Source organism: Pituophis catenifer, unplaced genomic scaffold, assembly GCF_029215685.1.
Source record: "Pituophis catenifer annectens isolate HBS135680 unplaced genomic scaffold, rPitCat1.0.hap2 SCAF_3, whole genome shotgun sequence".
In the NCBI taxonomy this organism is placed as follows: domain Eukaryota; kingdom Metazoa; phylum Chordata; class Lepidosauria; order Squamata; family Colubridae; genus Pituophis; species Pituophis catenifer.
The window spans coordinates 15543054-15570764 of record NW_027256883.1 but is presented as its reverse complement, the minus strand read 5'-3'; the positions used below and the strand labels follow the sequence as shown (position 1 = coordinate 15570764).

The 27711-nt window shown below is 39.5% G+C and overlaps 1 protein-coding gene across 1 annotated transcript in view; it reads left to right on the top strand.

Annotated features, from left to right (window-relative positions):
• Nucleotides 1-27711, top strand: part of FER1L6 (fer-1 like family member 6) — a 110203-nt gene that overhangs the window by 53666 nt on the left and 28826 nt on the right. The window contains exons 21-31 of the mRNA XM_070942030.1: nucleotides 542-676; nucleotides 2593-2742; nucleotides 3042-3152; nucleotides 3779-3940; nucleotides 6825-7008; nucleotides 8422-8636; nucleotides 12865-12987; nucleotides 13763-13802; nucleotides 17241-17359; nucleotides 25368-25499; nucleotides 27528-27653. Of these exons, the coding sequence (XP_070798131.1) occupies nucleotides 542-676; nucleotides 2593-2742; nucleotides 3042-3152; nucleotides 3779-3940; nucleotides 6825-7008; nucleotides 8422-8636; nucleotides 12865-12987; nucleotides 13763-13802; nucleotides 17241-17359; nucleotides 25368-25499; nucleotides 27528-27653 (1497 nt within the window). The remainder of the gene's footprint in view (nucleotides 1-541; nucleotides 677-2592; nucleotides 2743-3041; nucleotides 3153-3778; nucleotides 3941-6824; nucleotides 7009-8421; nucleotides 8637-12864; nucleotides 12988-13762; nucleotides 13803-17240; nucleotides 17360-25367; nucleotides 25500-27527; nucleotides 27654-27711) is intronic.

The window sequence follows — 27711 nt, the reverse complement described above, 5'->3', positions numbered from 1 at the left end:
CCTCACTGTCCGAATCTGCTGCCAGGTCCACTGTACGCTGGCGGGCCACAACAATGGAATCGAGTTTGGTACCCCTGACCTAGGGGATTGTAAAATGTGTGGATTTCAACTCACAGAATTCCTCAGCTAACATTGCTGGCTGGGGAATTCTGGGAGTTGAAGTCCACACATCTTAAAATTCCAGAGGCTGGGAAACACTGACATAGAGGAACAAGGTCGTGGTAAGCTTGATGTCATTAGATAATGCAACCCAGAAGAAATCCTTCTGCAGGCGTGAGCAGGTATAGGAAAATGTATTCTGTAAATTGTTGGCTGAATAGATCACCTGCCTCTGTGGTGATTGTGGGTAACATGAAATAAAGGTAGTCAGACAGTATAATTTTAAATAAACCCAAAGACTGAAGAAAAAAAACAATCAACCATCTGTTTTAACCTTTTTAACCTGCTTTGAAAGATATCAGGTTATTGCCAGGATAATCTGCAATATGTTCTTGCAAGCCCCGCTATTATTAATATGCTATTTTTTTCCCTTCTCCCGTAGATCATTCAGCAAACTTTGTCTCCCACTTGGAATCAGATGTTGCTTTTTAATAATATTCAGCTTCATGGCGAAGCCAAGGAAATTGCCGAATTCCCTCCTATAATCATTGTGGAACTCTATGATGATGATGCTGTGGTAAAGATAATTTTCCCATACTTATATACATTTTTTTTTTTAAAAAAAAGCGTAATGTAATGTTCAATGTAATGAATTGCAGAGGCTTTTTTTAAAAAAAATATTTTTGAAAGCATCCCAATGTCAGGGGCAAGGTGCAAATGATACATAGAAGCTGAGGCTGCTCTAGAAAAAAAATATTCTACTTCTATTAATACAGTGAAAGAGCTGAGTAAAACACTGATTTGTTGTCTTTTCTAGGAATCAACAGTGTTGGATCTAATATACTGTATGCTAGGGGGACACGATAGCAGTCTTCCAATATTTGAGGGGCTGCCACAGAGAGGAGGGAGGGGGTCAACCTATTTTCCAAAGCACCAGAAGGCCAGACAAGGAATAATGGATGGAAACTGATCAAGGAGAGATTCAACCTAGAAATAAGGAGAAATTGCGGGAGCTTCATCACTGGAAGCTTTCAAGAAGAGACTGGACTGCCATCTGTCAGAAAGAGGTGTAGGGTCTCCTGCTTGGTGGGGGGGTTGGACTAGGACATGGTCCCTTCCAACTCTGTTATTCTATTCTATTCTATTCTATTCTATTCTATTCTATTCTATTCTATTCTATTCTATTCTATTCTATTCTATTCTATTCTATTCTATTCTATTCTATTCTATTCTATTCTACTCTACCCTGTTCTGTTCTGTTCTGTTCTATTCTATTCTATTCTATTCTATTCTATTCTATTCTATTCTATTCTACTCTACTCTACTCTACCCTACCCTACCCTGTTCTGTTCTGTTCTGTTCTGTTCTGTTCTGTTCTATTCTATTCTATTCTATTCTATTCTATTCTATTCTATTCTATTCTATTCTATTCTATTAAAAAATCCAGAAGGACAAGGAAAAAACCTCAATCAGGCAAATGAAGACTAATCTAACATGTCAAATAAGAGCCTTGAGAAGTAGATGCTCACCTGGAAACAAAACATCCATATTTTAAAATCCCCAGGCCCCAATTTTACTACAGGTTTGGTGTCCCTATCCAAATCCTCCCAAATTTTATGAAAGGATGATTTCAACCATCTCTCACTGGGATCTCATAAAAAAGACCCTGAAGTCTCAATAAAGGAGAATATTTGTAGCTCAGGGTTGAAATGAGGGTTCCTTGGTGCTCTCTGAGCTTGCTTGTTTTCCTGCAGATGTTTCATTATCCACCTAGGTAACAACATCAGTGCATTGATGATGTTACCTAGTTTGGGTAATGAAACATCTGAACAACACAATCGCTTCAATCTGAAGTCTCGTTGGAATTTCTGCAAGATTCCTGGGTTGTTACCTGAGATCTAATAAATTGTTGGCACCACAAGGTACCAGGGGGGAGGGGTCCTATGAGTGTTAAGCATCGTACACAATTATTTTAATTTGGGTGGTGGGTCCCAGGTGTTCTTTGGGGGAAATGGATGCTTATCTTGCCAAATCTTGAGTTGGTCAACATATAGGATATCAGAATTTAATGAGCTCAGGTGAGCTAATTGCATACTGTACCTTGACTAAGGGAATATTGACATGATGCCCATTCTTGCTTCTGAAATATCACCAAGGATTTAGTATATTTCATTAAATGACGGCACACTTGTCATTTAATTTGTGTTAATTGATTATGTGCCATCAAATCAGTGTTGTTTCTTAGCAGCCATATGGATAGGGGTTTTCTACATCTATCAGTAGACTTCTGGGCCACTTACAGTTGATTGATTGAAGCCATATGGAAGTACTAAGCTAGATAAACAAATTTCTGTGGAATCCAGATATTTAATATTGCTATGCTGCTAGTAACCCCTTTGCTTATTCCAATGATTGCAAGCATGAGCTTGGAGGATCAGCAGAATGTGAACATAAATGGCATTGTGTATTTTTTTTTTCTTTTTAAACATATAGGGAAAATCAGAATATATCGGTGCAACTGTGGCTGCTCCAGTAACTAGGCTGGTGGAGGACAAATATGAGCCCCCAAAACTTAGTTACCATCCTATCTACTGTGGCAGTCTTTCAGGGGGGGATCTTCTGGCTGCATTTGAGCTGCTTCAGGTGAGTTTGGAACAATTTCATTTTTAATAAATGAATTCAATTTTACTCTTGTTTTATTCTGACTTCTAGTGACCACCTAGATAGATCTATATAGTTTCCAGTAAGAATGATGTTTATAGGAAGATGTAGAAGATCATTATAGGAAGATTTTATTTGAATTAAAAGTTGGAGGCAGAAGGATTGTTGATTTGATCAATAGATGATTAGGTTAATTCCAGGGAGAATTAACCAGGATATTTTTTTCAGAGTGCTTTTAATAGTATCGCAGCTGAACAATAACATGCGTTTTTGTGCTATAGGTCCCTGATTCTGGCCCAGAAAACCTTCCATCTCTTGATCCTCCAGATGCCAGCCTAATCTATGCAGTCCCAGCCAATATACGACCTGTATTAAGTAAATATAGAGTAGAGGTAAGTTCAGATAAATGAACCGCCTAATGATCCTCTGAGCCCTTGTGTAGTGCATGTAAATGTGCTGAGGCAAAGTGAGTTTGTTCACATCCATTTGTACTTCTGATGCACACCTGTATGGATTTCATTCTTTCCCTGCCAGATGTTTTGCACTTAAAAGATGGAGGGAGGGAGGCAGGGGAGAGAGAGAGAGAGAGAGAGAGATCTCATGATTGTCTCACATTTAAATAGATCCTCGCAATTCATGGTGTGTTGACATTATACTTTGAGATTCTTAGCCAAGAAAGAGAGATCTAAGTTGTGTGCCTCCTCTTCCTCAATGATTCTTTTGCTTCTCTTTCTTGTTAACTAATGAATTAGTTAATTAACACAATCTGGGGTCAGTTGCTTTATACTTTATAAGCTGCTCAAAAGAAAAACAGAAGATTGATCTCATGGCTTCAGGGTCAACCCAATTACCACCTGTCCACAGCCTATCTTCTTTTTACCAACTTTATCTTCTCTTCTCTCCACCTGCAGTGTGAGGATCCAAATTATCGCTTCCTCTAAAGGGTTGTTGTATTTAATACATTGATCCCTGAAGCGAGTTCTGTAGAAGTTACATATTATTTCTTTCCCTGCCACAGGTTCTATTCTGGGGTCTTCGGGAATTGAAGAAAGTGCAGTTTCTATCTGTTGATCGTCCCCAAGTCTTCATTGAATGTGCCAGTAAAGGAGTGAAATCCTCTGTGATCCAGAGCTACAAAAAAAACCCTAACTTTACTACCCTGTCAGACCGGTTTGAAGTGGTACATGCATACAAATTTCTGCTAAATATATTCATCTTTGCAATCTTTGCCTTTTGATTAAAAGGATGTTGTTGTTGTTGTTGTTGTTGTTGTTGTTGTTGTTATTATTATTATTATTATTATTATTATTATTATTATTATTATTATTATTTCTATGCCGCCCACTCTCCGAGGACTCTGGGCGGCTTACACCAAAGACAGTATACTAAATAGCATATTGCCCCCAACAATCTGGGTCCTCATTTTACCCACCTCGGAAGGATGGAAGGCTGAGTCAACCTTGAGCCGGTGAGATTTGATCCGCTGATCTGCTGAACTAGCAGTCAGCTGAAGTAGCTGCAGTACTGCACCGTAACCACTGCGCCACCTCAGCTATAGAATTAGATAGAATTTCATAAGAATAATTCAGTTGTCTAGCACAATGCAACCCATGGGAGACATGAGCATTCAGGTTTGATTTAGTTCTGAAGGACAGTGGGTAACTTTGAACAAATCACTTAGCTTACAGCTTGCCTTACTGTAGTGGAATGTAGTCTGGATTCCCAAGTGGGAGGGGCTGCATTCCAGAGGTCAAAGAGGCAGGGAAGCTTAGATAATTTGGTTGGGAGAAAGAGAGTTAAAATGGCTCCTCCCTAGCAATTCTCAGAGCATATGAGCCGCGGTGGTGCAGTGGTTAGAGTGCAGTACTACAGGCTACTTCTGTTGATCACCGGCTGCCAGCAGTTTGGCAGATCGAATCTCACCAGCCTCAAGGTTGACTCAGCCTTCCATCCTTCCGAGGTTGGTAAAATGAGGACTTAGATTGTTGGGGGCCATAGGCTGACTCTGTAAACTGCTTAGAGAGGGCTGCAAAGCACTATGAAGCGGTATATAAGTCTAAGTGCTATTGCTATTACTATATGATGCAAATAGTTGCTTTAGTTTAGCAAGATTTCCCTCTAGATGAGGAACAATAAGGGAAATGGCTCAGAAGTAATTCCACTTGTTTATCTTGGCTCATGGGGCCTGACACTTAAAATATGGTTGAAATAAGAGAATACAATCCGATTGTGAGTTTCATTTCATTTTTAAAATGTCGAATGGCATTAAGCATAACTTTCCTACCTTTTTCAGCTGCCATTCTTGTGGGAGAGCTAATAACCAACAGTTAGAATTATAGTACTGTTCATACCCATGAAATTTTTATCCCTAACGCTGACTGCACAGGAGAGAGGAAATTGTTACCATATTGTTTTAAGAAACTATGTCCAGAAAGAAAATAATGGAAGGTTTAACTTCCCAAACTCCTCTTGCATTGTTTTTCGCTAACTTTAACTGCGCCCTATGCACTTCACATTTCTAGCAGCATCTGGCATATAATTTTAAGAGAAATATTATAGGATTGTTGATTACAGCATTAAGGTTGTAGAAAGTTAGCACCCACCCTTCTCCTAGAAAAATGAAGTATTCTAGGAAATATTAAAAAGAATATTATGTTTTCCCTAAAGGAGGAACATGTTTCTAAAGACATAAACACACACCCTCAGCTCCCTGCCCCCCCCCCCCCAGCAGATATTTTGGTGCCAACCTATCTACAAGACAAAGACTGGGCCAGCTTAGGACAAAGCCATAATAGGAATTGCCCAAAGCCCCTTCATCACATCATCACCCAGCAAGATTCAACCAGGTTTGGGACTCAAGACAACCTACAAAGACAACCTACACCTGCATGGCCCCATGGGTGTCTGAAAACCAATCAGAATACCTGCTCTTACACAGGAACAGGAAGCTCTAAGGCGGGGACCAAGAGAGGGTATAAATCAATCTCTTCCCCCACTCTCTCTTTAGCTTGTGTAACAAAGAGAGAAAACTTGCTGAATCTGATTTTGTTTGATTGCTTATTTATCAGTCTGTTTCATTTCATTTCTTTTCTACATGTTTAAGAATGTTTTCTGTAAAAAATACTGAGAATTCATGCATATAGTTTGCAAATTTATAATTCGTTTGTGCTTTTTTTTGTTTTTCACATTATCAGATAATATACTTATTTTAGATCTTTGCATAATGTATATATCTTGCTGTGCACTTTATGATTGGTGAAGTTCATTAGAACATTTGGACAAGTATGGCTTTGATGTTTTAATTATCTTAATTTGTATGCAGTTTCAGAAGTGTCAGTTCAATATGCTCCTATTGAAGTGATAATCAAAGAATTTATGTTTCATAAGAAATTAATCAGGTAGACTAATCAAATAAATTGTGTCTAATATAAAAGTCTATCCACCATAGCATGTTATCCAAGTTTGGCAAGAACAAATTATGACAAGTCACTTGTTCCAAGGTTCTTATGAATCAATAAATGGATTTAGACTTCAAACGTGACTTTAATTTAAATGAATAAAAAGGTGAATCTAATAACTGGAATTTATTAGGTGCAAGATCTGAGGCTTGTTGTTTTTAAATCACAACTTGTCTGAAATTAAATGGGATTTTTTACTGAGAAGTTTATGTAAGGTTGGACTACAACTAAAGTTATTTTTTTTTTAAGAAAAACATCTACAGTTTTTTTAAACCCAATAGATTTTAATCTTTGTGACATTTAATGGGATTGTTCAAAGGACATGTTGGATGGAAATAGATGATGAAAGGTTCTAAAACACCAGTGGCCTTTTTATTGAGTATAAGACATGAAATTTAAAGAAATCCGGCTTCTGTAAAAATTCGGAACACAAATCATCTCAAGTAAATTACAGAAATCCAATCGCCAGAGGATTTTCTTGTAGGATTTGATAGAAAACTCATTTCCAGTTAGAACTAAAATGTGCAGAAAGGAAATGATGAAAAATGCCATTTTGAGAAGATAAGGAAAGATCTGACTGGTTCTTTTATGTTTCTCCATTGTTAGGAATTGCCCGAAAATGAACTTCTGCACCCTCCACTAAGCATCTGTGTGGTTGACTGGAGAGCCTTTGGCCGTAGCACTCTAGTGGGGACCCACACCATCAACTGCCTTAAGCAGTTTCTGCATAAACTCAAGGAACCTCTTGTTTCCTTAGCTGAAGAAGCTGATATTGTAGAAGTGGACAAAGGTAAGTCATGCCAAAGGTCCTGTCAGAATCCACCCTCCTTTCTTCTCATAGAGCTGTGAAGATGCAAGGCCTTGGAGACCAAGCTGCTATTGCTATTAAGTGGAGCTGGTTCAGAGGTGGGTTTCAGCAGGTTCTGTCCAGTTCTGGAGAACCGGTAGTGGAAATTTTGAGTAGTTCGGAGAACAGGTAGTAAAAATTCTGACTGGCCTCACCCCCATCTCTTCTCTGCCTCCCAAGTCCCAGCTGATCAGGAGGAAATGGGGATTTTGCAGTAACCTTCCCCTGGAGTGGGGTGGGAATGGAGATTTTACAGTATCCTTTCCCTGCCATGCTCACCAAGCCACAACCACAGAACCAGTAGTAAAAAAAATTTGAAACCCACCACTGAGTTGGTTGTTTTTATGACATCTATTTTAGCAGGATTTATTGGTTAATATCTCATTGTTAAATTTTCATGTTTGTTTCTTTTATATTGTTGAGCTGAGCAGCATGGAAGGGTAGGTGGTAGTGGCATATAGGTCTGATAAGGGTAATCCTATAGGTTGGGGTGTCAAACTCGAGGCCCACGGGACGGATCTGTCCTGTGGGCAGCTTAAATCTGTCCTAGAAATATCAAAGGACCAGTGGTGCCACTGCTGGCCAAAATGGTGACTGTGGGTAGAACTCAATGCCTGACTCAAGAATTCTGAGCATGGCCGGCTCAGGAATTCTGGGAGTTGAAGTCCACAAGTCATAAAGAGGCCATAGTTCCTCACCTCTGGTTTAGAACATTGAACAGATGTTTGTTGGAAGAAATATCCATCTGGTTCAGTTCCAAGCCAGGAGAAAGGCACTGGAAACATGGAGGCTGATTGGAAATTTGGTTTAATAATGAAGCACAACCGCATAGGTTCTGGGCAGCTGACCATATGGAGTTGAGAGTGGGTGGCTTTTATATCCTCTCTGGGCTCTGTTTTTGAGCTTCCTGTTCCTGTGCAAGAACAGGTATTCTATTGGCTGCTGTAGGGGTTATGTAGGGGTCATAGCTGGCTCTATAGGTTGTCTGAGCTAAGTTTGGTTGAAGTTTGGAGGGTGATGCAATGTCCTTGCTAAATGGTAGAGGGTTAATCCTATTATGTCCTGAAGGGTCATATCTTAATCCCATCATCCTAGAGCTGAAGGTTTTTTGTTTTGTAGATAGGTTGGCCCAATCTTTCTCAATTGGCAGAAAATATCTGTTGGGGGCAGGGAGCTGGGGCTCTGAGTTTCTGTCTCTCTTAATATTTTTATTTCTCTTTTAGGGGAAATATTTTGTCCTGTCTTTTTTTAATATTTCTCAAAATATTTCATTCTTCTAGGAGAGGGGTGGTTTCCCACATGACCTTCCTTGTTTAATTTTATATATTGACTTCTTTCCAGCATCACCTGCTCCAGCTGCTGCTCCAGCACCACCTCACACAAGTCAATTTGAATCACCTCCGTCAGATCACATTTATGTTGACGTGGAACATGGGGAGCCTCATTTAGCCATCCCAAAACCTGAGGCAGAAGTACATGTTCCCCTATCACCCCCGCTGCTACCACCAGCTCCTTCACGGAAACCTTCATTAGCATCTTCCTCTAGACCTTCAAAAGAGGGAAAATTAAAAGTAAGTAACATCCAATTTAGAGCTTTTTGCATTTTCCACTAGACAATGCATACCCTTCTATATGATGAAACAAGGTGCAAAAAATATACCAAGCTCAAAAACACATACAGGTAGTCCTCGATGTATGACCGCAATTGAGCCCAGCATTTATGTTGCTAAGCCATGGTGGCACAGTGATTAGAGTGCAGTACTGCAGGCTACTTCTGCTGCCTGCCGGCTGCCGGCTGCCTGCAATTTGGCAGTTCAAATCAGGCTCAATGTTGATTCAGCCTTCCATCCTTCCAAGGTGGGTAAAATGAGGACCCAGATTGTTGGGGGCAATAGGCTGACTCTGTAAATCGCTTAGAGAGGGCTGTAAAAGCACTATGAAGCGGTATATAAGTCTAAGTGCTATTGCTATTGCCAAGTGAAACAGTTGTTAGGGGATTTTGCCCCATTTGATGACCTCTTTTGCCATAGCTGTTAAGTGAAGCACTGCAGTCAGGGATGGGTTCTACTTACCTTTACTACCGGTTTGCAATAGGATCGTGCGCGAGAATGAAGTGAGCATGTGCAGATCGCCGATGACGACATCCAGGGCGGTGGGCGGAGCCTCCCGCCGGTTTTACTACCGGTTCTTGTGAACCGGTCCGAACCAGGGGCAACCCACTACTGAGCGCAGTTGTTAAGTTAATAACACAGTTGTTAATTGTTTGATGAGAACATGACAGAAGAAAAGTAAATGTATACAAACAATCTATGTTATTACAAGTAGTCCATGATCACAATTGAGCCCCAAATTTTTGTTGTTAAGTGAAACATTTATTAAGTGACTTTTGCCCCATTTCATGACTTTTTTTTTACTTCGATTGTTAAGTGAATCATCACAGTTGATAAGTTAGTAACCTAGTTGTTAAGTGAAACTGACTTTCCCATTGACTTTGCTGGTCAGAAGGTCGCAAAAGGGGATCACATGACCTTGGGACACAGCAATGGTCATAAATATGAACCAGTTGCCAAGCACCCGAATTTTGATCTCATGATCATGGGGATGCCGCAAAAGTTGTAACTGTGAAAACCGGTCATAATTCACTTTTTTCAGTTCCGCTGTAACTTTGTATGGTCACTAAAGGAACTGTTGTAAATCAAGGACTACCTGTATATACAAAACCTCTAAGGGGGTATGGCAGTGGCCTCACAACTGGATGTCCAATTGGCATTGCTTTGTGCAAATTTTCTATGGAACCAGAGATCACACGTCGTGGACAATCTTTCACAATCAGTTTAATAGTTTGCATATCAGTACCACAATCGCAACAAGAGAAATCTTTCCATCCTCACTGATACAGGGCAGAGGCACTTCTTCACACTGTATTGCATCCTGACAGAACAGTAAATCAGTGAAAAGACTGGTGTTCAGAAGTTGTGGTTTTTATAGAAGAGCTTGGACAACCATTTGTCTGAAGTGGTGTAGTGTTTCCTGCCTGAGCTGGGGGTTGGACTAGAAGACTACCAAGGTCCTTTCCAACTCTGTTATTCTGTTAATCTCGGCCTTAGGGTCTTTTATTCTCCTGATACCTTTTACCCTCAAGGGACTTGACATAATTTTCCAAAGAGTATACTCCTTTCAGGCCTTGTCAAGGAACCTGTGTTTCCTTGGAGTCAGCCTGACTAGGTGGCTCAGTGGCTAAGACACTGAGCTTGTCAATCAGAAAGGTCGGCAGTTCGGCGGTTCGAATCCCTAGTACAGGTCTCCTGTGTGAGCAGGGGGCTGGACCCGATGACCTCCAACATCCCTTCCAACTCTGTTACTGTTGCATCCGTAGCTTTCCATAAGCTACACATGCTCCCCAGGCTGTGCTAAACGGGTGGTTATGACCAGATGCAGCCATACTGCCCTTTTGGGCCTCATGGCCATGACAAACAGAAATGCATAAAATCTAATAGACTGTATCTATATGACTATGGTACCATAATGTCACATTATAATACCCGAAAGGCTATGGATCATGAAGCTATTCCTTATAGCTTGTTCCTTATAGGAACATAAAGTAGGGTGAGTAACCATGCTGAAAATTGTTATATAATCTAATGCTATAGCTCAACATAGGCCTGATTTGAAAAAAACAGAAAGAGCACAAAAGAACAATGGGTGTGTGCGTATAAAATTAATCTCATTTTTACTATTTTTATAAATAACTCAAAATGTTGAACACAGCTAATATTTCTTCATGCTCCTGTTTTCCTCACTAAAACAGCCCTATGAGGTGAGTTGGGCTGAGAGAGAGTGACTGCCCAAAGTCACCTAGCTGCTTCAATGACTGAGGCGGGATTAGAATTGATAATCTCCTAGTGATTGGTCCAAAGTTACCTGGACAGCTTTCATTCCTGAGGTGGGACTAGAACTCACTTTCTCCTAGTTTTTAGCCTGGTGTTTTAACTACTAACTATTTAGTTTAGTTTAGTTTAGTTTAGTTTAGTTTAGTTTAGTTTAGTTTAGTTTAGTTTAGTTTAGTTTAGTTTGTCAAGCATATATCAGATAACAGGTAAAAGTATAAACATAATGAATACATGAAAAGAGTAAGTGAAAAGGAATATTAGGACAGGGACGGTAGGCACGCTGGTGCACTTATGCATGCCCCTTACAGACCTCTTAGGAATGGGGTGAGGTCAACAGTAGACAGTTTAAGGTTAAAGTTTTGGGGGTTTGGGGAAGAAACTACAGAGTCAGGTAGTGCATTCCAGGCATTGACCATTCTGTTACTGAAATCATATTTTCTGCAATTGAGTTTGGAACAGTTTACCTTGAGTTTGTATCTATTATTTGCTCGTGTATTGTTGTGGTTGAAGCTGAAGTAGTCATTGACAGGAAGTACATTGTGGTAGATAATTTTATGTACTATGCTTAGGTCAGACTGAAGTCGGCGTAGTTCTAAATTGTCTAAGCCCAAAATTTGAAGTCTGGTGGCATAAGGTATTTTATTGGGGTTAGAGGAATGGAAGACACTTCTCATAAAATATCTCTGGACTCTCTCGATTGTATTTATGTCCAATATGCAGTGCGGGTTCCAGACAGATGAGCTGCATTCAATAATTGGTCTAGCAAATGTTTTGTATGCTCTAGTTAGTAGTACAACATTACCAGAGAAGGAGCTACGCAAGATTAGGTTAACAACTCTTAATGCCTTTTTGGCAATGTTGTTACAGTGGGCTCGGGCACTTAGATCATTAGAAATGAGTACTCCAAGGTCCTTGACAGAGTGAGGGTCATCTACAAGGTCATGTCCATCTAATTTGTATTTTATGTTTTGATTTATTTTTTTTGCCACTGTGCATGACAGAGCATTTGTTGGTTGATATTTGGAGTTGCCACTTGTTAGACCAATCTGACAGATAGTCAAGGTCTTTTTGAAGGGTAGTTGCATTGTTGGTGGTGTGGAATAGTTTAACATCATCAGTGAAGAGAACACAGTTGCTTTTAATATGATCACAAAGATCATTTATGTAAAGTATGAAGAGTGTTGGACCTAAGACACTGCCTTAGGGGACACCACTATTAATATGTACAGGATTTGATAGAGCGCTTCCTATTTTGACCACTTGTTGTCTGTTTGACAGGAAGGAAGCTATCTATTTATGTAGGAGTCCAGAAATGCCATAGGATTATTAGTACCAGAAGCTTCCCCGCTGCCAACTTCTTGCGCTTGGGAAAGTGGGAGGGGGAGATTTAGAGGAGTGATTGTAGTTAGACATAATAGCATTCTTCCCTTCGGTCAAAGTCATGGTGTTTATGCACCTAGAGGAGGAGTGGTTGCAGGGATGGCTCAAGTTGGGACAGATGGTGATTGGGCCATGTGACAGACTGATGGGTGCAGGGGCTGGATTTGGGGTTTTGATTTACTGAGGGAAAACAGGAACTCTCAGATTTGGGTTTTCCCAGATGTGCCTGTTTACCTTTTCTACTAAATGGAACTTTGAGAAATACCTGCCTCAGAGTTTTTACTTGGAGTTGGGGACTTTCTGGAACACTGACAAACTAGAGTATATGGGCCTATGATTCATCATCCTAGAAGAGATCCAGATTTAAAACATTCATATTCAGTATTTCTTTGTCATAGACACTTGTATAAATTGGAACCATTTGTTAGGGAATAACTGGGTTGATATAATTAAAAATAGATACAAAAGTACATTTTTAAAAAATGACTCCAAGCAAAAGTCATTTTTTTTACCTGTAACATTTTTTAAGGACCGGACGAAATCAATTTACCGCTCTACCAAGAGGAAAAAAAGAACTGTTGCTGATGAATCTGCTGAAAATGTCATTGATTGGTGGTCAAAGTATTATGCTTCAATACAAAAAGTACAAAAGGTAGGCAAAGTCATAATATACATTTTAATCTATTTCTCTATGTGATATAATTTTTTTTTAGGATTGAAGTTTTTTTTCCTGAGTAGGAATAGCTCCTTTTCAGACATTTCAAACACATACAGAGAGGGGGGGGGAAGGAGGGAGGGAGGGGGAGAGAGAGGGAGAGGGAGGGAGAAAGAGAGAGAGAGAGTTTCCAGCAAAGAAAAGTATTCCTAATTAAGTCCTGAACTCATTGGTAGCCTCACACTGCAATGAACAAGGACATACATTCAATTTTTCAGCTACTAAAATTGTCGGACGAGCAGGCACAAAAACAGCCAGGGAAGTGATTGAAGCCTGGGAAAAGGGCCCATCTTCAGTCAACAGGAGTGCTTAATTACCACCAGATTATCAAGTACTTAGAAGGCAAGGGCTGGGCAGCGCAAGCAAACCACATCCAACAATTTAATGGCCAGCCATCAACACTCCAGTCAACATCTAAAAAGCCACATACAACAGGCACCATATAAATACCACACAGAGAATAGCACACACACTGCTAGAGAGAAGTTCCCTAAAGATGGGCTCCAGCATGAGTCTGAAAGCTCAGAAGACAAAACTGGTCCTGGTGATCGACCCAGTTGGATCCTGCAACATTATCTTGGGACATATATATTTGCCTTCATCCCTAGGTAAATAATTAAATAACAGAAAGTAAATATGTTAAAGCTGGATGGCAGTTAAGTAGCTTGATCTGTATTTTCATGTATCTAAACTTTTCCATTTATTTCCAAAGGCAAAAGTCTTGGATTTCAATGATGGAAAACCAGGAACATGTAAGTAGATATTTACATTTTTATTAATAGTGTTTTTCATAGTAAATGGTAACAGTCCATTCTCTCAAGAATACTCACACTCAACCAGTATTCTGGTATATTCTAAGTGATCTGTATCCAAAATGTCTGTTTGCCTACAGAATATATCTTTCCCTGGAAAAGGAACTTTTGATCCCATTGAAAATCTCACTTGTAGAAGGAGAAAGAGAAGTCCATTATCATGGCAGTTCCTCCTCATTCATATCACCTGGTTGTCCCAAAGGTGCTGTTTCAAAAGGCAACTGTTTTTCCTTGAAGACCTTTCGTTTCTCCTCCAAGAAGCTTCTTCAGTTCTGAACATTTCTGAACAGAACTGAGGAAGCTTCTTGGATGAGAAGCGAAACGTCTTCAAAGAAAAACAATGTCCAGTTGCCTTTTGAAAAAGCACCTTTGAGAGTCCCATGGAGTATTCAGAGTTCCCTATATCCACTAAAACAGATATATAGAAAACACGGGATTATTGCAGGGGTGAAATCCAGCAGGTTCTGACAGGTTCTGGAGAACCGGTAGCAGACATTTTGAGCAGTTCGGAGAACCGGTAGCAGAAATTTTGAGTAGTTCAGAGAACCGGTAGCAGAAATTTTGGATAGTTCAGAGAACCGGCAAATACCACCTCTAGCTGGCCCCAGAGTGGGATGGGAATGGAGATTCTGCAATATCCTTCCCCCAGGAGTGGGGAGGGAATGGGAATTTTGTAGTATCCTTCCCCTGCCATGCCCACCAAGCCACGCCCACCAAGCCACACCACGCCCACCAAGCCACTCCCACAGAACCAGTAGTAAAAAAATTTGGATTTCACCACTGGATTACTGGAATGCAAAAGACTTTTACCTCAAGTATGTTGGAGGCAAATGTGGATGGTCTACATCAGGAGTGTCCAGCCTTGGCAACCCGAAGACCTGTTTCAACTCCCAGAATTCCCCAGCCAGCTATGTTAACAAGATTCAGAAGTTTAGCACATTTCAGAAAGATCTCTATGTAGATACCAAAAGGCATATTTAAGGCATTTCTACATAGAAGGAGATTCTGAATGACAAAGTAGAAATTTGTTTCAAGATCCTTCTTCATGGAGAATTTGCCACAGTAGGTTCTTTCTTACCCTACTGCAATTTTATAGATGGGATCCATGGCTGCAGAAAACAGACTCAAAGTAATACAATAAGACCTGTTTTTGCATTCATATGGTATGTGAGGCTATTTGACCATTCCTCTTGTAGAAATTTCTAACTGAGATTATATAGGAAGGGTGTCGTTTAATTTTCCCTCCCCTCTGGTTGTGCTTCTGAAATACACCTCTCTAGTTACTACTGGCAAGGAAAACATGGAGAAATGCTGGGCATTCATCGTCTACTTTGGCCCTAAACTTGAGTGCTTAGTCTAAATTTCTAGTGTAAATGAGCAGAGAGATGGACTGCAGGAAAGGAGCGGGTTAATTCAAGCTATAGCATCTTAGAGAAGTTTTATTAAGAAGATGGTGGCTCATAATCTCATCTTTTGTATACTTGTTATTAGCTGGGAAGTTGGTGAAGGTGAGTGGAATTTTAATCATTAAACCACTGACACAGCAGAACTTCTGGGAGATTTAATTATGCAGGTTATTTGCATCTGTCCCTGAGTGAAGTGTTTTAATCAGTTAGCCAAATTATACAGAATTGTTCTTTCTGATTCTGTATTCATGTTCAGTATAATTTTGCCCTCATTTGAAATGCAGCCTTAGCAGCCCTGTTTAGCAGCCTATGTGTAGAGGTATGTGGGAAAGATCTTGGAGAGGGGAAAAAGAGATACTGCCTAGGGAATGGTCAAATAAGAGAGGGCGTAGTCCACAACTGTATAATGGACGGAGAAAGAGATTTGGAAGGGACCCTCTCTAGTTTCTCAAGCTGTAAAGGAGACAGCCAGAGATTCTGCAAGATTCTGTTAAGGTAGCCGTACAATAAAGTAGAATTAGCCTAACTGGCACATTTCTTGTTTGATCTACCTGGAAATACTGACACCATGCGCCATTGTTCCCCTTGTTGTCTTGGTAAATACAGTATAGGCTTTCATAGAAAATATGGCCCAATGCATCAAATGTTGGCTTGGAATATCTGAATGCTGGTGTGAAAAACTTTGAAATATTTTGCCAGACCTAAACTCAAAGGCTATTTAAATAGTGTGGTTATTTATGAAGAGCTATTTAAATCAAAAGGAAGTGTGAAAAACAAAGGAGCATGGTGTGAAGAGTGTGAATGCTATGCCTGTGGAAATATGGAAATGTACTAACAAAATGAAATTCAATGTAGAGAAAAGTAAAGTCTTACATTTAGGTAAGAAAAACCAAAAGTACACATATAGACTGGGTGAAACCAGGCTTAATAGCAAGTAACTGTGAGAGGGATCTTGGAGTCATAGTGGACAATCAATTAAACATGAGCCAACAGTGTGTGGTGGCAGCCAAAAAAGCCAATGCAATACTAAATTGTATTAACAGAGGGATACAATCAAGATCAGGTGAGGTACTAATACCATTCTATAAAGCCTTAGTAAGACCACACCTAGAGTACTGCATCCAGTTTTGGTCACCATGCTATAAAAAAATGTTGAGATTCTAGAAAGAGCGCAGAGAAGAGCAACCAAGATGATTAGGGGACTGGAGACTAAAACATAGGATGAACAGTTGCAGGAACTGGGCATGGCTAGTTTAGTGAAGAGGAGGACCAGGGGAGACATGATAGCAGTGTTCCAATATTTGAGGGGCTGCCACAGAAAGGAGGGGGCCAAGCTATTTTCTAAAGCACCTGTAGGCCAAACAAGGAATAATGGATGGAAACTGAATAAGGAGAGATTCAACCTGGGAATAAGGAGAAATTTTCTGACAGTGAGAGCAATCAACCAATGGAACAGAAGTTGCCTTCAGAAGTTCTGGGAGCTTCATCACTGGAAGCTTTCAAGAAGAGACTGGACAGCCATTTGTCAGAAATGGTGTAGGGTCTGCTTGGGTGGGGGTGGGGGTGTTTTGGACTAGATGACCTACAAGATCCCTTCCAACTCTGTTAATCTGTATCCGTACAGAATGGGTGGGCCTGAGCAAAACTGAAGCAGTTTTTTGGCATTAGTAGCAGAGTTTATAGCAGAGATCTACAAACTTGGCAACTTTAAGACTTGTGGATTTCAATTCCCAGAATTCCTCAGCCAGCATGTTTAGAGTTACTTATTTGGTTGGGTTGCCAGCTTCAATTGTACTTTCAGTGATCGTAGCCTTGAGTTTCATCCTTGGTGCAGAAATCTTGACGGGAGCAAGCAGAAACTTTTAGTTGCCATCTAACTGGATTTTGGTCTGGATTTGTACAGCCCATACCTAGCAGTTCTATTTTTGTCAGGGCTGTTACAATTATAATAACTGTGCTTTCATTTTTATAGCAAAAGACACGACAAACTCTGTAAGCTTTAGCACCGAAGATGAGCCAGATAAAAAGAAGAAAGAGAAATTGCTGAAATCCAAAGTGACAGAGATTTCTTCCAAGCTAGCCACCATGGAGGTAAAGTTCATTATGATTCATGCAGGTCTGAGAATATTTCATACTTATACTGATTTCATTTGGAAAACTGAAATCCCAGTTTGGAACATTAGTACTGTCACAAGTAAATGCCTTATTCTCCAATATGTAAATAGTATATGAACGGGATATCAGGGGTTAATTTATTCTTCACTTCTTAATGTATTCATATTTCACCACTCCCATATCTAGCTCCACCCATTGTATATATAAGGAGCTGCACGCACTCATTCCTCGCTTCTATCTGTGAATATTCAGTGAATATAGAATGCCTCATGTAAATAAAGAGAGATATATTTGAACTCTTAATTCTTAAATGATTTATTGAGTCTGATCCTGAAAATATTGCAACAAGCTGGTAGCAGAGGATGGTTGAATTGACTCAATAAAAACTTAAATATGTCTAAGAGAGATAGGCCCAACACCAGGGCATACAGCAAAGAAATGGAAATGGATCAAGAAATAATCGATGAATCCGCAAATGCGATTTCGAGAGAATCTGAAGAATACACCACTGAAGACGAAGAAATAATAAATGAAAATGATGACCGAGAGGAAAACAAAATAGAAAACAACGAACTCAGGTCAGAAATATTAAAACTGTTAAAAAAGCCAGAAGAACGATGAAAGCCTCATCGCGAACCTCCAAGATATGCTGAAAAACAGCGGAGCAGCGAGAGAGAAGCACATCGCTACTGAAAAGCCAAAAGATTCAAAAATAGTGAGTGATACGATTACAGACAAAAACGCTGTGAAGAAGAACGGTGATCCCGCGCAAAATTTCGAATGGCAGCCATCTTGGTTTCAACAGACCTCCAGAGTGAGCGAAGCAGAGCCAATCAGAAAACTTGATTCAAAATTTCTGGCGCGAAAGACATTACTAGATAACGAAAATGAAAAAGAAAGTCAAACACCTCAGAAGGATCAGAATCGGAAAGTGAAGGTGATTCAACAGACACACAAATAAAGTCAGCAATGAAAACGCTTTTTGCTGCATTTGGACCGAAACTAAAGATTACCAAAAAATCAACTAGAAAGCAAGCGAACAAGCCAACGCCTCAAAATCTACCCGCTCCCATCCTGACGACGAGAACACCGACGCCTGAACCCAGAGAGCCCTGCAGATACCGCCCCACACCGCAGATCGATGCAAGCACCAACGCTCTCAAAAGAAGAAAAAGAACAACCGCCATCGTCAGGACTCCCAAGACCGAGCCGGAGACCGATTCATCTGAGGAGGAGCAGAGCGAGCGAGCCGCAACGACGAGAACCTCTCACGACGACTCCAGGAATGAAATGAGCAACGCGCATGCGCAAGACCACGCAGACGGCCCAGGAAGACATGAGTTGCTGAAAGGATCGTGCAGACTCGTTGCGAGCATTCCCACGCCGTTTTGTAATTTCCAGCATTTACGAGACCACGGACTACCCCCGGTTGTAAGTAATGGACCCAATAATGTCGGAAACTTGCCCAGTGACTTCCCAAAGCTGAGAATAGATGGCATTAATTTACAAGAATGGTATCAGCAGCTCCAGGTTGTCTTTATGAAAGAAAACTTACTGTTTTTTATCACTAATCCCCCAAAAAGACCTTGGACTCTAAAGCTAGACTGCTTACACCATAGAGCATTTTTCTTATTAATTTCTAGTGTATCTCCAGCAATGTATCACAGCATTAAGCAAAATCTGACTGTCTCAGAAATTATTCAATGCATGTTCAATTTGTTTCACAGTGATAGTGTAGCTACTACCACAAGAATGTCTAAAGATTTCTTTTCTTCTAGGATAAAACCAGGGGTTTCCATAAGTGAACATTTAATATCTTTAAACAAAATTAGAGCTGAACTGCATTTAAGGGGGGAGGTGATTTCAGACCAAACGATGAAAAGTGTTATCATCAACTCACTTGACCCATCATGGGATAATTATATGTCACATTTAGACACAATCAATCTAGGATACTTATCCATAGAAAGTCTATCCAATAAGTTAATAGCTGAAGACAATTCAAGGAGGAGTCGCTCTAACAATCACATAGAACACAAACCATATAGAAAGGTAGCTTTTCAAGAAAGGTATCATGAAACATTTAGATGCCACAACTGTGGATCCAAGGAACACAATAGGAGAGATTGCCCTAAAATTTCAAAAGAAAGACATAGGTCAGAACACAGAAATAAATACAACTATAGACAGTCTTCCATTGATAGACATAGATATAGAAGCCCACCAAATTATAAAGAGCATAGAGGGGGCAGAGATAATTCAAAGGATAGAAAATCTGGTTCACTGAATGGACTAAACAAACAAGACAACACTAACATACAACAAACTGAGAACAATAATTGGTTTATTGATTCTGGAGCAACTAATCATACCACTAATAATAAAAGTATATTATCTTCATTTGTAGAAGATAAATTTGTAATAAAGGTAGCTAACCAAGAAAAAGTCCAAGTAATAGGTAGAGGGAATGTAACCTTACCTGGCCTAGGAAAAATAGAGGGGGTATTACTAATACCTGAAATACCTCATAACATACTAAGTGCCATAAAACTAAGCAGAGATTCAGATATTAATATTGTGTTTTCAAAAGGAAAAGCGACTTTGGAGAAAAATAAAATAGATATAGGTACAGTAATGATTAAAGGAGGCCTCCCTTATTTAATAACTAAGGAGAAATGGTTACACAACATTGATTCAAATATGGAAGATTGTATTGAACTAGATAATGGAAACGTTAGTAACAGTGACAATGATGAATGTAAAGTAGCTCATAATCACAAGGATACTCATAATGAGAAAAAACCAAAAATAGGTAAGCCAATTCATGATGAGTGTGCTCATGTTTTACATAGGAAGTTAGGACATGCCAGTTTTCCTGTAGTACAAAAGATGACTGAACACGCAGAAGGTGTTAAAATAAAAAATTGTGAAAACTATTTGGAATGCTCAGTATGTAAGTCTACAAAACTAAAAACTAGTCCCAGGCCTAGAAAATCAACAAGGTCAACCAACAAAATTTTTGATTTAGTACACATGGACCTGGTTGGTCCACTAACTCCATCAATCACTTATAAAAAACGTTACTTCTTAACCATTGTGGACGATTATAGTCGTTATGGATTTGTTTACACATTAAAACATAAAGATGAAACTTTTCAGAAATTTAAAGAATTTTACAAACGCGTAGAAACACAACACAATATCAAAATAAAACAAATCATGACAGATAGGGGATGTGAATTCATGTCTAAAGAATTCTCCCAATGGCTGAAGGACAAAGGAATGTTACATTACACATCTAGCCCATTTTCTGCATTCCAGAACGGAGTTGCAGAGAGAAAGAACTCAACATTACAAACCATGATTAGATGCACATTGGAAGATGCTGGCTTAAGCAAACAATTCTGGTCAGAAGCCCTACAATATTCCAATTACACACAAAATAGAACTTGGTCCAGCATTGTAAATAAGACACCATATGAAGTGATGTATAATAGGAAACCAAAATTAGCACACATGCACATATTTGGAGTCACTGCAGACGTACACATACCTAAACAATTAAGAAGAAAAGGAGAAAATGTGTCTAGAAGACTTAGATTTATGGGATATGAGACAGGTACAAAAGGATACAGATTCATTGATAATAATAACAAATTTATAGTTTCCAGAACAGCTGTGTTCCATGAACAGGCCAACTGGTCTAAAATACATCTTAATGAAATATTCCCAAGCAACAACACAGGTACAAAACCCCAAGAGAAAAGAACTATAGAAAAGCAAAATGACAACAAACATAGAAACAAAACCAAAACATGGACAAACAGTCAACACAAAATAAAGACAGATACATTAACAAAAAAGGAAGCAAGATATTTGCATGATAATAATAGTAAACCTGAAAAAACAATTAGAAATACCAGAAATCAAATGCCAAATAAGTACAAGGATTATATAATGCATATGAATGGAGAATCAACGACACCTAATACATATGAGGAAGTGTTAAAACTTCCTCCTAAAGAAAAAGAAAAATGGGAATCAGCAATGACAAAAGAGATGGAAAGTTTACAAGGATTAGATGTATTTACACCTGCAATTGCACCAAAGGACAAAACTATCATTGGCACTAGGTGGATATATAAAATTAAAAATTTAGAGGGAGGCAATACTCTATACAAGGCTAGATTAGTAGCACAAGGTTATGCACAGAAATATCCCGAGGATTATACTGACACATACTCCCCCACAGTAAGAACTGAGAGTGTCAAAACAGCTCTAGTTGTAGCATCAGCACTCAATCTCGATGTATTCCAATATGACATACAGACTGCGTATTTACACGCAAAATTAGATAAGGAAATATATGTAAGAGCACCCCACAGTCAGTACACAAACAAGAATGAGACTTGGTTATTAAACAAAAGTTTATACGGGTTAAAACAATCTGGTAAACGATGGTATGATTGTTTAGTAAAAGTACTTAAAACTATGGATTTCAGTGCTACTACTGCTGATAACTGTTTCTTTGTTAAAAAGGGTGATGATTCCATAGAATTTGTATTGATCTATGTGGATGACATTTTGTACATAGGTAAACATAAAGAAAGAAGAGAAACATTTGTAACAAAGCTAAATGAACATTTTTCACTGAAATCTTTGGGCAAAGTAAATAAGTATCTTGGTGTTCGAATTAGTAAAACTAGAAGAGGATTCAAGCTTTCTCAGAGAGATAAGATCATAGAGCTCTTGAACAAATGTAATCTAAGCGATGCTAAACCCTGTGACACTCCTATGCAGACTGATTTTTTAAGGAATGCAGATGAATCATCCCCTGAGTTCAAAGATAACACATTCTATAGATCAATCATAGGTTCCCTTCTTTACATTTCCAATTGGACCAGACCTGATATCGCTTTACCCCTCAATTTATTGTCCAGACATGTCAGCAAACCAACAATGTACCATTGGGAAGCTGTCAAAAGGATATTAAGATATTTAAAGAATACCTTAGATTTTTGTTTGATATTAGAGCCTAATAATGTCAAGGAGCCAAACCTCACATGTTACACAGATGCGGATTGGGCTGGAGACACTTCATGCAGAAAAAGTACATCTGGTTATATATTTCTCCTTAACGGTTGTCCAGTTTACTGGTACACTGGCAAACAAGATTTAGTGGCCACTTCAACAACAGAAGCAGAATATGTTTGTCTATCTAAAGCAGCAAATAACCTTGTATGGTTTAATGACTTAATTTCTGACATTTGGAAAAAACCTGCTTTACCTTTTGTTATGCATGAAGACAATAAAGCAGCTATTGAAATATCTAGATCTGACGCCATTGGACAAAGGTCCAGACATATAGATATAAAATTTAAACATGTGAGACAGTTATCTCAGGATGGATTTATTAAAGCGGTGCATTGTGAGACATCAGAACAATTAGCTGACATATTAACAAAACCTTTGCCATCTAAACAACATAAATACCTGACTTCTAAGTTATATGTTTTGTATTGTTCTGAATCTGAATGTAATTGGTGTAGCATATCGAATCGGCATTTAGAGGGGGATTTGTCACAAGTAAATGCCTTATTCTCCAATATGTAAATAGTATATGAACGGGATATCAGGGGTTAATTTATTCTTCACTTCTTAATGTATTCATATTTCACCACTCCCATATCTAGCTCCACCCATTGTATATATAAGGAGCTGCACGCACTCATTCCTCGCTTCTATCTGTGAATATTCAGTGAATATAGAATGCCTCATGTAAATAGAGATATATTTGAACTCTTAATTCTTAAATGATTTATTGAGTCTGATCCTGAAAATATTGCAACAAGTACAGTATTTGAGGAATGCAGGATAGTTGGTATTCAGTGTGAAATGAAACCAGTTATAATTCTGTACTCCTATAGGAGAAGGAGTGGTAGCACCTGGGGGAGAAGTTAAAAGAGGGATCAGCCTAGAATCCAGGGGTGAAATGCTCCCAGTTCGGACCGGATCGCCCGATCTGGTAGTGATGGAGGCGGGTGGTTTGGAGAACCGGTAGCAAAAATCCCTGCCCACCCCCATGCCCAGCTGAGCCGCACAATCAGAGGCTTTTTTTTTTTACTTTTAAAAGCATTTTTTCTACAACCTCTTCGGCCAAAAAAATGCTTTTAAAAGTAAAAAAAAAAAGCTTCTGATGATCGCGCAGCTCAGCTGGGATCGTCAAAGGCTTTTAAAAGAAAAAAAGCCTCTGCTGATCAGGCAACTCAGCTTGGATCGTCAGAGGCATTTAAAAGAAAAAAAACCTTTTTTTCTTTTAAATGCCTCTGACGATCCAAGCTGAGTTGCCTGATCATCAGAGGCATTTAAAAGAAAAAAAGCCTCTGCCAATCAGGCAACTCAGCTGCGATCGTCAGAGCCTTTTGAAAGCATTTTTTTACAACCTCTTCGCTGGGTTTAAAAGTAAAAAAAAAATGGCCACACCCAGTCACATTACCCCCCACCACCAAGCCACACCCACAAAACCGGTAGTAACAAATTTTAGATTTCACCACTGCTAGAATTTCTATGTAGCCACAAGCAGACTAAGTCCAACCTCCCTTGAATTTCTTTCACCTTATCTAATTCCAAGCAAATGCTAACCATTAGTTGAGAACATTCCTGTGCATAGGTGTTTTAGCAATAAATGTGTTTAATAAGGATCTTCACATGTGGACCTGATCTTCCATGCCTGACAACTCCTCTGAATACAATAAGGCACATAAGAGGAGATCTTCTGGATCAAAAAAAGATCTCAATTATGAAAGCAAGAGTATACGTCTTATTTTGTGTCAATGATTGTTTCAAATTTCTGGACATAGAAGCTTGTGTAACACAACTGACAGGAAACATCATTAAATTTGCTTTATACAGTGCAGTGCTACACTGAAAGGTTGTTGTTTATTTGATAAATTTATGAATTACAAGTAGTCCTCGACTTTCAACAATTCATTTAGTGACTATATTAAGTTACAATGGCATTGAAGAAAGTGACTTATGACTGTTTTTCACACTTATGACTGTTGCGGCAGCCCCATGGTCATGTGATCAAAAATCAAATGCTTGGCAACTGACTCACATTTATGACGGTTGTAGTGTTCTGATTACCTATTGTGATTTCCTTTTGTGACAAGCAAAGTCAATAGGGAAGCCAGATTCACTTAAAAACTGTGTTATTAACTTAACAATTGCAGTGATTCACTTAACAACTGTGGCAAGAAAGGCTGTAAAATGGGGCAAAATTCATTTAACAAATGTCTCACTTAGCAACAGAAATTTTGGGTTCAGTAGTAGTCATAAATCGAGGACTATCTATATAGCATAGTTTAGACCTGTGATGACGAACCTATGGCACGGGTGCCACGGGTGGCACGAGGAGCCATATCTGAGGGCACACGAGCATTGCCCTAGCTCAGCTCCAGCACACATGTGCCTGCCGGCCAGATGATTTTCGGGCCTTCCGGGCCCACCGGAAGTTGGAAAATGGGCTGTTTCTGGCCTCCAGGGGGGTTGAGGAAGGCCGTTTTTGCCCTCCCCAGGCTTCTAGAAAGACTCTGGAGCCTGGGGAGAGTGAAAAACAGGCCCACTGTGCCATCACGTGCCAAAAGCGGGGGGAGCATGGGGGGAGCACGCGTGCGGGAGGGCAGGGCAGGGGTGGGCATTGAATTATGGGTGTGGGCATGGAAATGCACAATCCCCCCGCTCTCCCCCTGCTTTTGGCACGCGACAGCAAAAAGGTTAGCCATCTCTCTCCAGGCAAGGCACATAGGAAATAGAAAAGAAAGTAATCAAAGCAATTTATTCCTAAAATATAGTAACAAAATAGCAAAAACATCAATGAAAAAAACCAGAATACATGCGAATAAGATATAATAATACAGAAAAGAAAAGACCTGTCCTTTTCTTCCTTAGTAGTGAATTTTAGTCCATTTTTTCCCCACTTAAGGTCTATGATGGCGATTTGGAGAGCGAGTTCAACAATTTTGAAGACTGGGTAAAAACATTTGAACTCTTTCGAGGCAAAATTACTGAGGAAGATCATACTGATTTTGAAGACAGGATTGTCGGGAAATTTAAGGTATGGTTCAAGACAGACAAAATATATGTGTGATATGTCAAGGGTCGGTGTTGTAGAAAAATTCATGTTACTCATTAGGCTGTGTATTGCTTCAGTCTTCTGAGTGTGCAAACATCGATGACCTTATCTTCATAGCTTGAGAGCCCAGCTTTTCCTCAGAATTAAATCAGCTGTGTTCCTCAATGATCTTTGCTGGCTGGGGAATTCTGGGAGTTGAAATCCACACCTCTTGCTGCGTTCCGGAAATTGAGAAACACTGACCTACTCTATATGTAAATATTAAGAATTGGACAGAGGGGTATCTTGATCAATAAGCCAAACTACTCAAAATGTTGCAGCAAAACGAGGTCAAATATTTTTGTAGCTCTTCACTGATTGACAAATGAAGATAATTTTCAGGAAAAAAGTGGATAAGCTATATATAAGTGATTGAACAATTTGGGGAGTGTTAAGGCTGCCATAGATTGTTTACAAAGTAGATAAGGTTAAATAAAATATGCTGAAAGTTTTTCTAGTTTTGACACAATTTTGGGAGTGGTCTTGATTTCCTTCCTTCCTTCCTTCCTTCCTTCCTTCCTTCCTTCCTTCCTTCCTTCCTTCCTTCCTTCCTTCCTTCCTTCCTTCTTTCCTTCTCCTATTTGGAGAAGTTTAGGCTTACAGTACATTAAAGTTTAAGCCATACTATTTTATGAAATACACCAATGTTCTCAGCCCTAGCAACTTTAAGATGTGTAGACTTCAGTTCCCAGAATTCCCCAGCCAGCATGACAAACCATCCAAAGTCCACACATCTTAAATTTGCTGAAGTTGAGATCAGTGGTAAAATCAATTTTTTTTACTACTGATTCTGTGGGCGTGGCTTGGTGGGCGTGGTAGGTATGGCTTGGTGGGCGTGGCAGGGGAAGGATACTGCAAAATCTCCATTCCCACCCCACTCCAGGGGGAAGATACTGCAAAATCTCCATTCCCACCCCACTCCTGGGGGAAGGATATTGCAAAATCTCCATTCCCACCCCACTCTGGCCTCAGCCAGAGGTGGTATTTGCCAGTTCTCCAAACTACTCAAAATTTCTGCTACCGGTTCTCCAGAACCTGTCAGAACCTGCTGGATTTCACCCCTGGTTGAGATGCACTAAAGTATTACATAGTTGACACATCTTTTCATATTTCAAAACCATGCCACTGAACTTTGGCAGTGTAGCCAGAAAGCATTTTAGATACCATAAAAAATAATATTTAGTTGCATATTGCACCATCACCAACTTCTCCATAGTTTCCTTATATAGTGAGAAAAATAAGAGTTGAACTTGTGATTTCTTTTTCTTTTAGTTTAGTTAGAATCTCACCAGTTAAGATTTATAGACTTTAATCCAGCTGTCAAATAGTATCCATGTTTTTACTTTGGCAAGTCAACAAAAATACAGCACTGCCCTGTTGTTCCAAGATTGTTAATCTTATAATTGCCAGACTGAGGTAAGCAACCTAACAGCAAATAAACAAGCCTGAAAATCTAAACATTGATTGCGGAGCTGCTATCCACATCTGTTTCATTCCTTTGAATACTAGGCTTAAAATAACACTGCCGAGATATTGCTAGAAGTGACTAAAATATTAAATAAGGTTGTCACAACATCCTGCAGTCATTACAGATTACCGTGTTTTCCCGAAAATAAGACCCTGTCTTATATTTTTTTGAACCCTGAAATAAACGCTTGGCCTTATTGCCTTGCGCTCCAAAGCTTGATTGGGCTTATTATCAGGGGATGTCTTATTTTGGGGGAAACGGTACCAGAGTTGGAAGGGACCTTGTAGGTCATCTAGTCCAACCTCCCACCCAAGCAAGAGACCCTATACCATTTCTGACAAATGACAGTCCTTGAGACTGTCCTTGTCCTTAAGAAGAAATGAAAGAAGAGCACCAATTTAAGATTAGGAGGGGAATAATTTCCAAAATGATTGGGGTTTTCTGTCTGCATTTCTTGAGTTTGTTTGCCATGAGTAATTTAGTAATGTATATATTTACCGAAGGGCTCCTTCTGCATATACAAAACTCCTGAAGACTCTTCCTCAGGCGACGGAGGTTCTCTGAGAATTCTGCAAGGCCTACCCCCAAATCAGTCAGTGAATGTTCTAATCAGAGTATATATTGTGGCCGTAAGTATCCCGTAACCTCCTGTCAAATTCTTCTTTTAAGTTAAAAAGATTCCATGGT